General features: G+C 39.1%; 1 protein-coding gene across 1 annotated transcript; it reads left to right on the top strand.

The window, feature by feature from the left end:
• The first annotated feature begins 371 nt into the window (after nucleotides 1-371).
• Nucleotides 372-11,088, top strand: KLHL24 (kelch-like family member 24). Its single transcript, XM_010081473.1, has 6 exons — nucleotides 372-1,291; nucleotides 6,327-6,511; nucleotides 7,653-7,771; nucleotides 8,779-8,967; nucleotides 9,399-9,587; nucleotides 10,755-11,088. Exons 1-6 carry the CDS (start codon nucleotides 372-374, stop codon nucleotides 10,953-10,955), a joined length of 1,803 nt encoding a protein of 600 aa, XP_010079775.1. The 3' UTR covers nucleotides 10,956-11,088.
• The last annotated feature ends 1,690 nt before the right edge of the window (nucleotides 11,089-12,778 follow it).

The following is a 12,778-nucleotide window of genomic DNA, read 5'->3' on the forward strand; positions in this document are numbered from 1 at the left end:
CAGTCAGGTGATTTGCTGGAGCTGGGGTCTCAGACTAATGCAGTATCAGTGGTGCTGGGACACTCAGAACTTGCCATGCATGACACCTGTTGTGTGGATATATTTTGTATTTAGCATGTAGCAGATAATGCTTCATTGCCCTGCGCAATGTGCCTGGTAATTTGTCCATAGTACTGTGTCAACCTCAAGTAAAGGTCAAAAATTGTACCAATTCTTAGAGTGACCAAACAAGTATCTTGTCTAATTCTCATGATGAAATTAAGAGTATACCCGACTGAATACTGAAGTGTTTTAATTTTTCAGAGCGTAGCACTGCGAAGGAGAAACTCTGCAAATTTTTCTCAATGACTCTATAGCCAACTGATGTAACAATGGTACTAATATTGGGACGCAGACTGAATAGAGAGGATAGTGGGATACGAGATTCCCCTGCAACCAAGCGGAAAGTTTTTGAAATGGACCCGAAATCATTATCAGGCCCTGAGTTTTTCGACTTCTCCTCGGGATCATCCCATGCTGAAAGCATTCTCCAGATCTTCAATGAATTCCGAGACAGCCGGTTGTTCACAGATGTTATTATCTGTGTGGAAGGAAGGGAGTTTCCCTGCCATCGAGCGGTTCTCTCAGCCTGCAGCAGCTACTTCAGAGCTATGTTCTGCAATGATCACAGAGAAAGCAGAGAGATGTTAGTGGAGATCAATGGCATTTTTGCTGAAGCTATGGATTGCTTTTTGCAGTATGTATACACTGGCAAGGTGAAAATCACTACAGAGAACGTGCAGTATCTCTTTGAAACATCCAGTCTCTTTCAGATTAGTGTTCTGCGCGACGCCTGTGCCAAGTTCCTGGAAGAACAATTGGATCCTTGCAACTGCCTGGGAATCCAGCGCTTTGCAGATACACACTCGCTCAAGACACTGTTCACCAAGTGCAGGAATTTTGCACTGCAGACATTTGAGGATGTGTCCCAGCATGAAGAATTCCTTGAACTGGGGAAGGATGAGCTTATTGATTACATCTGCAGTGATGAACTGGTCATCAGTAAGGAAGAGATGGTGTTTGAAGCTGTCATGCGCTGGGTGTACCGGGCAGTAGAGCTGCGAAGACCAGTGTTACACGAACTTCTGACACATGTCAGGCTCCCGTTGTTACATCCAAACTACTTTGTTCAGACTGTGGAAGTGGACCAGCTGATTCAGAACTCCCCTGAGTGCTATCAGCTGCTGCATGAAGCCAGGCGATACCATATCCTTGGAAATGAGATGATGTCTCCCAGAACAAGGCCACGCAGGTGAGGAAATCTTGCTTTTTTTCCCTGTTTTTGTGGGAGAAGGACATGGTTCAGTGTACAGATGTTTGATATACACATGCCCAGAAAAAATCTCTTGCAGATTATATTATTTTCCGTTCTGGAGCCACTACAGTTACACTTCTGTACTTCTCCACAACACATGAAGCTCATGCATATCTTGAAAATGTGCATAAGTGAGTCTTTTGCACAGATCACTTTATTGCTATGAAATCAACAACTGCTCAGGTAAGTGAAGTTATAATACCTTGCAAGTAAAGGTTAATGTTTGCTAGGTGAGATCTTAAGTTATTTCATACAGTAGCACTGTCTTGAAAAACACTTAATGGTGCTGTAGCAGGTGAACCACTCCATTTCCCAACCTTCTTTATTTTTATAACAAAGTCATATAAGTGTACAGCTCACCGTAAAGGATGTGGATTCAAGCAAGCATTTACTTGCTACATCACAAATACTTGGCAGATGGAGTAGTACATGGATTTGTAATACACAATAGACAGCACAACAGGTTCTTAACTGTAAAGAAACTAAATCTTGCATTTTTAAAGAATTATGAAACAGTTCCTGAAGTATTTCATGCTTACTCTGACATTTTAATAATTCAGAATTGCTGCTAGTTAATAATGTGTTACATAAATAGGTGACTGAAATTGCAAGAAGAAATGAGGAAGAGTTCATTAGTGGCATTTATGAGCAATGGTGGTTATAATTTTTTTTTACCTGCAAAATATTTTCCCAGTAAAAGCCTTACCTCCACATGATAGTTGACATGATAGTTTATTGTCAACTCCAGCTGATTTAAGATGTAGTTACAGAATCATGTGTTATATTAAGGTGATGCAATGATCTGGTCTGGACAAACAGATTGTGTTAGGAGTTACTCCTCTTTGTTTACTCTTAGTCGTATGTGGTTGCTGTACAGTGACTGTGCAGGGAACCTTTATTTTTTTGGCATGTGCTAAAGGCTTGCTGGTGGGGGGGGCGGAATACTGGGCAAGCATTTGCCCTGTTAGTGGCTTTCCAGTCTTCAGTCCTTCTGTGAGAGAAGCAATTCTTCTTAAACTCCTTGCAAGTGCTGTGCCAGGTTTCTAGGTCATATGCTGCTATGGAGGGTCTTTGGGAACTTTTGTTTCATGACAGTTTGGGAACTGGTACAGTGGTTGTTCGAGGCTTTCCATATGCTGAGCCCAGGCCTGAGGGAGGGACCATGGGAATTCAGAGCAAAGACCTGCTGTTGCCTCAGCAGCTGAAGGGGGGCTATATCTTGTGGTGTTTGTTGTACGTTTGTTACTCAATTTGATAAGGGAAGCAAATACACCCAGACCTCACGGTTCTGTCAAAGTACGCGGTGTGTGTGTACTTGAGAATCTGAACAGCCTCAGTGTAGCACTCGAGGGTGTAAATGAAGTACCTTTCTGGGGGGTGGGATTTAGTGTGTTTTCTTGGTTTTACTGCTGAGCTTATTAAACTGCACTGTGAATTCGAGTAGGCAGGAACAAGAGAAGTAATTTACAAAGAAAAACTGGCTGGCCTCCCAGCAGGGATTTTTTTCCCTTTTCTACATTACATTCATGGAATAGTTCTTTGTCATTTGTTTCTGTTGCCTGTTTGTTTCTGTTGCCTATAGCAAAAAGAGATCTTGTTTTAAAAGTTACCAGGTCCCCCTTCCCTTATGTTTTCATCACACCTTTTCTGGGCCTTTCCGGGGGATTTGGGAAGCAGAGGACACTGGGGACCTCTTTTCCTTCTTTTTTTGTCTTCTTTCAGTTTCTTTTGATATAAGCTGTTTCTAAAAGGAGAATGGCGTGGGAATTTCTGATCCTGAAGCCTATCTTCTTACTGAAACTTCTGGAAATTAATTGTGATTCCTTGTGTGGATACCTATGCTCCTGTGGGTGAAGTGGGTTCTACCCGTTTTTTTTGAAAGATCAGTATGGATTGTAGTTTGCAGTTTATTTTATTTTTCTTTTTGAAGCCAGTGAAGGGGCGCCTGAAGTAAATACAAGTTTAAAATGTGGCATAACAATTGCCTACTTGCTTTTTTGCCACTAGGCATTGTTGCCAAATGAATGCAGAAGGTCTTTTTGAAAGAACTTTTCAGTTATGTATTTGCAACGACAGAGTGACATCTTGAGGTTGTCTCTCTTGCTCCTTTTAAGTCTCTCTTGTCCCCTGCTGGTTGTGTTGCACAGCAAATCTCCAAGCTGAGATCAAGCAGTGAGCAATAATACGTTTCCATATACAAAACAAAACAGGCTGTTGCTACTGTACGCTTTGAGTTGTCAGCAGATTCTCATGTACCTGTGAATTCTGCAATCGCACAGTTTCTGTTAAGCTGTCTGATAACAATATATGAGTGTTCTATTTAATTAGTTAGAAGTTATTACATTTTATACATTTATTTAACACATCCTTTTTGGTTGCCTTTAGAAAGCTTTAATGTAGTCCCTTATTTTTCTCCCAAGGAGATGAGTTTTTATTTCACTTTACATTTCTGTCTGTTATCCCATTTACTACCGAAAAGTGAATTAAGGCCCGGGGGGAGCAGTGATTTACCAGAATTCCTATAATTTGTCTCTTGAATTTAAAATCTGATCTCTCTGAGCTACTGAAAGTTCTTCTGTCTGGCTGATGCTGTGCTGCTTGGTGTTTTCACCTTGTCTAGAAGTCTGTCTTTAACTCAGGGCCCCTTGGAGACCTGCTCTTGGGACTGCATAGGATTGCATGACACTGTCGGTCATCTTCCACTCTCCCTTTTCTATTTTGTGCACTTCTTCCTGACAGGGGGGTGTCTCCTGAAATCTTTCTAGTGCCTGTTTTAGCTCACTTCTGTTATTTTGCTTGCATTGTTTCTTCTGAGGGCTACAAGGAGGACTTTCTGTACCACTGATTGAGATCACAGCTTTTTCTAATCTCCGTTCAGATACAACCTTAGTTCTTTTCTGGAATTAGCCTTTGCCTGTATGTTCTTTTTGTGTACTCCCATGTTTGGTTTGGTTTGTTTTTAAACTGATGTGCCCTTTTGGAATGAACCTTAAAACCTATACAATGCAAGACTCCTTCAAGAAAATGTAATGGAAAAAAGATTTTTTGACTGAAGAAAGGATATGGTTATATAGGTGCTAAAATGTTGGGAAAATTTTTTTGTTTCTGTGGATTTGAAATACTGTAATATTTTCTTTAAAGAGCAAAACTCCATCACAGTTAATTCATAACGAATTACTCTCTGACCAAAGATTTTTGGTTCATTTAGTTTTAAAATAAAGATTGATAATCCCATACAGTAAGCTTTTCAGTAAGTGGAGACCTTGATTCTAATCTAGAAGGTAATCAACAGATAAACCTCCTTCATACATACAGTTAGCTGATATATTTGGGCTTGGTTCTAAGGCAGTTATGGGATGAGTATGTTGCTTTAAAGGAAGTTCTCTTTCTGGGTAATGCTTTGTTGGCACAGGAACTTGCCCTCTCTTATCCTTTGAGAGATCCTTTTCAGAGTTGTTCCTCAAAAAGACAAAAACAAATAACAGTAGGTACATAGAAACCAGGAATGAGCATGACTTCAAAGCTGAGCAGCTGAAGAGAGTGTTTCTTCTGACCAGCTCAGGTGCGTAAGTATGCTTCCTCAGATACAGATCTTCGTTATATAACCTTATAGTGCATTATCTTTTAGCATTGCCTTTGCCTATTTAAAATTTTCTGAGTAGAAATATATATGGTCTATTTAAATTATGTTCTGTGGTGACAGTGAGACAGAAGGGCAAACTAGTTTTTGTTCCTGATGTTTCAGAACAGGGATAATGTCATCAGGATTTGTAAGTTAACATGTGCCTAAGTTCACGTTAGGAAGTTTGGGAATGCATCATGCAGCTTTTATCTCAAATGCAGTCATAAGTTATATTTTATTTTTTTTAGAGAGAGGACTGCAGTACTCAGCAGTGGTATGAATGAGATGTGTATTCATATTTGGATCAAAGTTAAAGCACAACACAACAAACAGGCTTACCAAAAATAAAATTAATCTTGCATTCTGTTTTACTTAATTAATAGACAGCAGTCCTTGAAATAACTATATCAGTGCAAAATCCTTTAATCTAAAAATGCCGTGAAAGGAAAGGATTTTGGCAAATGCTTACAAGAAATTAGAAATTTGAGAGGAGGAATAAGTTGGTCATAGTTTGGTTTACACATCGAAGATGGTTGGTTGATTCTCTGCATTCAAATGTGGATTAAAATATAATGAGTTTTGTTACTGCTGTGAATATAGAATACAATACAGAAGCATCAGTATAAGGGGAAATAGAATGTGGAATAGAATTTAAAGGCTTATTTGTGTACATTGCAGACTGGTTAATTTTTTTCACACTGAGTTTTAGGGGGTTTTTGGGGCTTGATTTTTTTATTTTAGCATTCCTTAATGTTTCCTTCTATCACTACAATTGTTTTTTAGTTTTTTAACTGTGCATTGTCTCTAAGGTCTCTTTCTTTTCCCTTATTTTTGTGACTATATGTCTTCATCTTTTCAGGAAATAACTTAAAACATTTTAAACTTTTTGAATATTTAAGCCATGTAGAGTACTATGAATTCTGTAAAATTGGGGGGAGGGCGGGCAGGCCACGGGGGCTGGTTTCATTGTGAAACAGGTTGCTCATCTCCTTGTCCCAGGCCTCACTTGAACCTTGTTTCTGATATCTCTACATACATAGTCAAAAGAAAAATATTCTTAGAGTAAAGCCTTTCTGTATTTTTTTAGTTATTTGATTTTTACCTAGAACATTGTGCAGCGCACAGAACACCTGTCAGTGTGGTAGCCTCCTGGGTAATGAGACAGCTGGAAACAGTGAAAACCTCCAACTGCTCGCTAAATTACTTTTTTTTTTTTTCTTTTTCCTTTGCTGTAGAAGTTAATGCTGAATAGTACATTTTCTGATTTTCAGTTTAGAAGACGATGTTGTTTGGCCTCCATGTACTAATAAATATCTCCTACATCTCAGTTTTCTGTGTTCGCTTTTTTAGATCAACTGGTTATTCTGAGGTGATAGTTGTTGTTGGAGGCTGTGAACGAGTTGGAGGGTTTAATTTGCCATATACTGAGTGCTACGATCCTGTAACAGGAGAATGGAAGTCGCTGGCTAAGCTTCCAGAGTTTACCAAGTCTGAGTATGCAGTATGTGCTCTACGGAATGACATTCTTGTTTCAGGTGAAAAATCCTAAAAAAAATTTAAGACTTCTTTCTTTTCTTTATTTTGTTTCAGTTGCTTTGTTTGGTTGGTTTTTTTAAAGGAGTGTGGCAGATCTTGTACCATGAACTTCCATAAGCTCCACTGAAAGTCACTTTCTGATGGAAATGGTGAACACCAGCCCCAAACCAATCTTACTGTAGACAAAAGTGTTTTCTGGGATTTTTGTTTGGGATTAATGGGCAGTCTTTTACAGCTGATCCCAGGATATCAATTGTATTTAAATAGCCTAGCTTATGCTTGTTAAGTGTGCTGCTTTAAAATATAGTAGTGGCCAGCAACAGTTGGGAAAACTACAAGCAAAAAAACCCAAGCAGTCTTTTCCCAGCAGTGTTTTCTCTGCTACGAAACGTGCTGTGTGCTGGTTAAACACATGGGTTGCCTAGGAGCCCCGCAGCGCTGGCACATTGCTGGTGCCTCGCCTCTGTCATATGGCTGCCTAGACTCCAAAGGAAAAACAGTCAAAGCTGCTTCTCGTCGTGGGAATGTAAAATGGAAACATTCCTTTTAACACCTGAGCTGGGGATCTGTTCACCCTTTTACGGTGAAGTGAGCACTGTTTTTTAAACAGCTCTCATTCAGTCTTATAGCAAGGGTAAATTATAGGGTACAGCTGATGGGTTAGACACCAAGCCCCGTGTGTTAGTTTAAGCAAAGAAGCTGTCTCCTCAGGTTTGTAGTACCTGTGACATTTGAACAAAATGTAAAATGAGGAGGTATGCATGAACCAAATAGGGGAACAGCTAGTGTTAGGGATGTGCCATGAGGCACGTAAAGGGTTAAGATTTCAAGTGTCTTGTCCAGGTGGTGACACTAAAGGAAATCTGAAGAGCATGGGCAAAAGCCACTAAAATGCATTCCAATCTCAAGAAGTAATCTAATGTGATCTCAGCATGCTGCTGGGAAAGGCACAGGTGAGTAAAATAACTTACTGTGTGTTTTCATGTTTGAAATCCACTGAAACTGATTTTTTCAGTCTAGTGTATAAATACAAGCAGATCTCTATTTCACCTAGAAAGGATATAGAGGGGATATGTCAATAGTTAACATTTCTCCTTCAGTAATGAATTTATTCAAATTGGCATATTTTTGTTTTTAAAGGTGGAAGAATAAATAGCCGGGATGTTTGGATTTATAACTCTCAACTTAACATTTGGATCAGAGTTGCCTCCTTAAATAAAGGCAGATGGCGTCATAAAATGGCTGTTCTTCTTGGTAAAGTAAGAGAAGTATATTTATAATTTTTTTTATAGTGGGGATGTTTGCTGTATACGAGAAAACTTAGATATTTAGTATTACTGTGTATTTCCTATCAATTTTAAAAATACATATTTTCAAATGCAAGAATATTTTAAACAACTAGGCTTTTTGTCAGTCAGACACTGTGGACATGAAAATCATGTTACCCTTCAGTTATTTTTTTGTGGAGTTTTTTTTTTTTTCAAAGAAGTGTTTAACAGTTCATGCGGTTATTAACAGAAACTGGGACTGCTCTTGAATGTCAGCTCTGTGCTCTTTTATTTAGTGTTTTATATTGAAATTAGCCAAATATATGCTGGGGGGAAATGTGAGGTTTGCTGTATTTGAAGGCATAGATGCCTTAACATAAAAAACAGTAGCTGGGATCAACTGTCCATGGGGATTCCATTCATGAAAGTTAGGGAAGATGTGCATGTGGTGTCCCTTAGAGACAAGACTTGGAGCTGGAGCAAGAAGAGGAGAGAAGGTAGACACAAATAATAATGAGCTCTTCTTCTTAATTACGAGAGAAGCAACAGGGAAGTAAAGAAGAGTTTACAAACTGAGAGGAAGAAATATTTTTGTAAGCGAGTAGGAAAAAAGCAAAACACAGAAAAGCAAAGGTAAATTCAGATGGACTTTTGCTGCTGCTGTTGCTAAGTGTAATCTCTAAAAAGAGAAATGCAGAGAAGTGCCTTCTTGAACAAATGCCATTCACATGGGAAGTTTCTATCTCAGTACTAATAGTACTATGCTTTGGACATGTATTGGCAGTGTCATTCCACATGTGACTGAACGGAACTCTCCAGGGAGTCTTTACCTATTTTTTTAGACTATATTTTTCTCCTCCTGTGTATAAATTAAAAATTTGACGGAAGTATCCCTTCAAAAATCCAGCAAATTAGGATTGTTGCAGCTTTACATTTAAATATTAAATTAATAACTACTCTAAAAATGTAATGATGATAGTTTTCACCACTTTGCACAGGTATATGTTGTTGGAGGGTATGATGGTCAAAACCGCCTCAGCAGTGTAGAGTGTTACGATTCATTTTCTAATCGATGGACAGAGGTGGCTCCCCTTAAAGAAGCTGTGAGCTCTCCAGCAGTCACCAGCTGTGTTGGCAAACTGTTTGTGATTGGGGGCGGTCCTGATGACAACACGTGTTCTGACAAGGTCAGTTAATTGTATTTGATTGCATCTTCTATCCATGGTTAACAGTAGTGCTGGTTTAAAAACAGATCATACAGTGATCTGTTTTAGCTGCATTGTTGAATGGAGTATGGAATTATTATAACACAAAAAATACGGAGTAGAAAATGTTAATTCAGTAATATACTGGTACTGCGGTCTTTCTCATGGATACTGTCATTGGCTTCACAAGTCCTGTGAATTCTTAAACCTCAGTGTTAGGGGAATACAATATTGACTGTAGTGCATATATAGACACTATTGATATATGTGCATATATTTATATTGACTTTATTTTCTTGGTGAAATATTGCCCACCAGGTGTTGCTTCTTTGGCTCTCCTTGTATAACCTGCGTGGGTGTGCTACATTATTTCAGTTTGGCTTTTAATCTGAAATGCCTGTATTTGTTTTCAGGTTCAGTCTTATGATCCCGATACGAATTCTTGGTTGCTCCGTGCAACTATCCCTATTGCAAAAAGATGTATTACGGCTGTGTCTTTAAACAACCTGATCTACGTTGCTGGTGGGCTTACCAAAGCAATATACTGCTATGATCCAGTTGAGGACTACTGGATGCATGTACAGAATACATTCAGCAGACAGGTAATTAACACTAAAAGGCCTGTAGGCATCTGAAAGGTATTTTTTTACATTAATATCTTGGCATGAAATAAGTATACACTTGTTTAACCCTGTTAAAATTGCATCTCTGATTCCATTCTTGCTTTACTTCTTCATCTGTATAATTCAAAACCTCATGGAAGAGGAAGTTTCTGAACCAGTAGCTTTTCAGCTGGATGTCACTGTTAGCCAGTCCAGACTTTTTGTTTGAGAGCAGTTACTGTTGGAGAACTGTGTAACAGTGTAATGAATGATGTTTTAATTGTTAGAAATTGATCTCTGTCAAGTTCTGCTGCATGTTCTAATTTATACTGAAGACAGTAATTTCCTCATAATTGAATAAAGCCTTTCAGTATAACAAAAAATACTGCAGGCTGTTTTTACAGTGGAAAAAAACCCCACTGTATGGCACAGAAAGTGTCTGATGTACGCAGTGAGAGCTGTATCACTTCCACGTATGGACCACCGAGGAGATTTTAAAACTATGTCCCCTTGGTAGTAAAGTGTGTGTTTATCAGGTAGTTGTCCCTATGTTTTTTAAAACATCAATCACATACTCTACACTGTCTACCTTAACAGATATTTTTTGTTCTTTTTCCTGGCCTTCCCTCTGTTCTTCTGTTCTGATTCATCTTCTCTATTTAACTTAGTATTTTTTTCCATGCCTCCTTTAAAGGAAGAAATAAAATCCTATCTGTCTTTGTTTCAAGTAAGACATAGTGCTGTCTTTTCCTTCTGCACTCTTTTCTTAGTCATGGCTTTTTTCCTCTCCCCTGTTTACATCCCTCTCCGTTATCTGTTAGTCCTCTAAGGTGCTTGTCCTTGTTCCCGTTTTTTGGATTAATTGTACCTACTGTGGTCTCTCTTCTGAAAAGCTTTGTTCTCTCCCCCTTTCCTTATCTCAGATGTTTAAATGTAAGCACAGTGTTCACCTGTATTCCATTGTATCCCTTGCCTGAGCTATGTGTGCTGCTGCTTCCCCCAATTACCATGCTTTCTGCATCGGCCTTTTCAGGAGGGAATAGTATATAGGCCAGTCTGTTTACAAACGGTAGTAGCAATGCTGTCCTTCTGCACTGGGCTAGACATGCAGGAATTGAGGTCTTGTTTTTTAAATAATCATGTGTTCCTTTGTGTATTTTGAAACAGGAGAATTGTGGCATGTCTGTGTGTAATGGAAAAATCTATATCCTTGGTGGAAGACGAGAAAATGGTGAAGCCACAGACACTATTCTTTGTTATGACCCTGCAACAGGCATTATCACAGGAGTAGCAGCCATGCCCAGGCCAGTATCGTATCACGGCTGTGTGACGATTCATAGATATAATGAAAAAGGCTTTAAACTCTAATTTTTGTCTTGAAAAAGAAGATGGCATGAATGAAGCCAGTGGTCTGCTGCAAGACAGGCTTTTTAGAGATTCCTGAAGTGGGAAAATAAAATCCCTACCGAAGTGTCATATGAAAATTATATCCTGTGCCTTTAGAAAAAGGGTTAATTTAACTTATAAAACAAGTCTACAAATCTATCCAGTAACCAGAGTTCAGTTTTTTCTGCTGTGGGCTCTGATACGAGAGCAGTAACAGTGCGTTGTACTAGTGTTCAGAAAGTTTGCCCTATGTGTGATTATTAATTAAAATCTTGGAAGCTTTTTGGGGAAAGTGCCTTCACAAGCATTTCTGCCTGTCTCCTAAGAAGCATTATCTGCAAGGTGTTTCAGGTTCTGCTAACTGGAAAAATACATAGGCAAGTAAATTCCAAAGAATCATCTAGGATCATTACCTACAATTAAAAAAAGCTTCTATAATTGTAATTCATATGCATAGCATTCTTACAAGTGGATTATTTGGCTTAACCAAGTAGATTTTATGTCAGATCATGCATGGTTTGGAATTAAAAAAAAAAAAAAAAACAAGCTACATAGGACAAATCCTAGAGTCTTTGAGGAATGCTTTTTTTCTGAAGAAGAAACTGGTTGTTCAGTGAGCCGCTGCAACACGCTGCAGTAATGATTGTGTACCTTAACACTATGGACCTTATTCATAGTGTTGCTAAATGTTCAGAAGTACGAGGCTACATGACCTGGAAAACTAGTGACCACTAGGGTGAGGCGTGCATCTGTGAAGCAAGCTTTGAATCCCAGTTCTTAACTTTTTGAAAAGTATGGCTGAAGTCTGAAAGTTACTGGGTTCGCTCTTTGCTGACTGCAAAGTATCTCTAAACTATTCAAGGAATAAAGAATTATGAACTCTGGATTCTTCTGCTTCTCTGAATCACATTGTAAATTACGTGATGATAGAGGCAGGGGCTTGGGTTGCACCTTAACAGCTAATAAATTGGTCTTTCAGATATCTCATCTGCGGCTATGGCAGAGTACCCGCCAAGTATTTCTTGGCCTTTCTTCAGACAATCACATACTCCAGCACAGTTAAACTACTGTATAAGCTGCTTGGCCGCAGATCAGTTCTGGAAAGGCCCCTCCTGTCACCAGAAAAATATCTGTGGGCCTGTCCACGTAGCCATATGAGGTAACTCCCACATAACATGTTTCGGATAATGGTGAAGCCTAGGAAGCACCTGTATTTTGACCCTTTTGTTTTTGGTAAAGGTATTTTTTTAAGTCCTCCCTAGATTTCTGTACTAGGTCTCTTTGTTTCCAGTACACAGTTGTGTAGTTGAGGCACAAGTTCATAAAAACTTAAATGCACTTGAGAGTTGGAAAATTAATAGGATTGTCTGTGTACCAATTTCCTGTTAATCACCAAAAACCTCAGGAACTGCCTTTCAAAGGAGTCCTGAGGACAGCAGCCAGTAGGGAAGTTGGTCAGTGCCAGGGCAGAAAAAAAAACATAAAGCCCCTGCAGAGATAGCCCTGGCCTCAGGGTTCTGGTCTCCGTGCTTGCTCAGGAGGGTGAAAACAAGCACTATCTCTGGAACATCACTTGTTCCACTGGACTTTCTTCATCTGTTTTCCCAGAGTATTCTTCATGAGATGGAAATTCTGACCCTCAGTGAAGCTATGCCAAACTGGGAGTCATCATTTTCAGTAACAAATGGTCATGACTTTTAACGAGCACTGGGAGCTGCACTTTGTGATGCGTTAACTTGTAACCTCAGGAAAGGACACAAATTTCAGTTTCTGGCTGAATACCAAACACTGCTTTGTGTATGTTA

The sequence above is a fragment of the Pterocles gutturalis genome, unplaced genomic scaffold (genome assembly GCF_000699245.1).
Source record: "Pterocles gutturalis isolate BGI_N339 unplaced genomic scaffold, ASM69924v1 scaffold28529, whole genome shotgun sequence".
NCBI lineage: Eukaryota > Metazoa > Chordata > Aves > Pterocliformes > Pteroclidae > Pterocles > Pterocles gutturalis.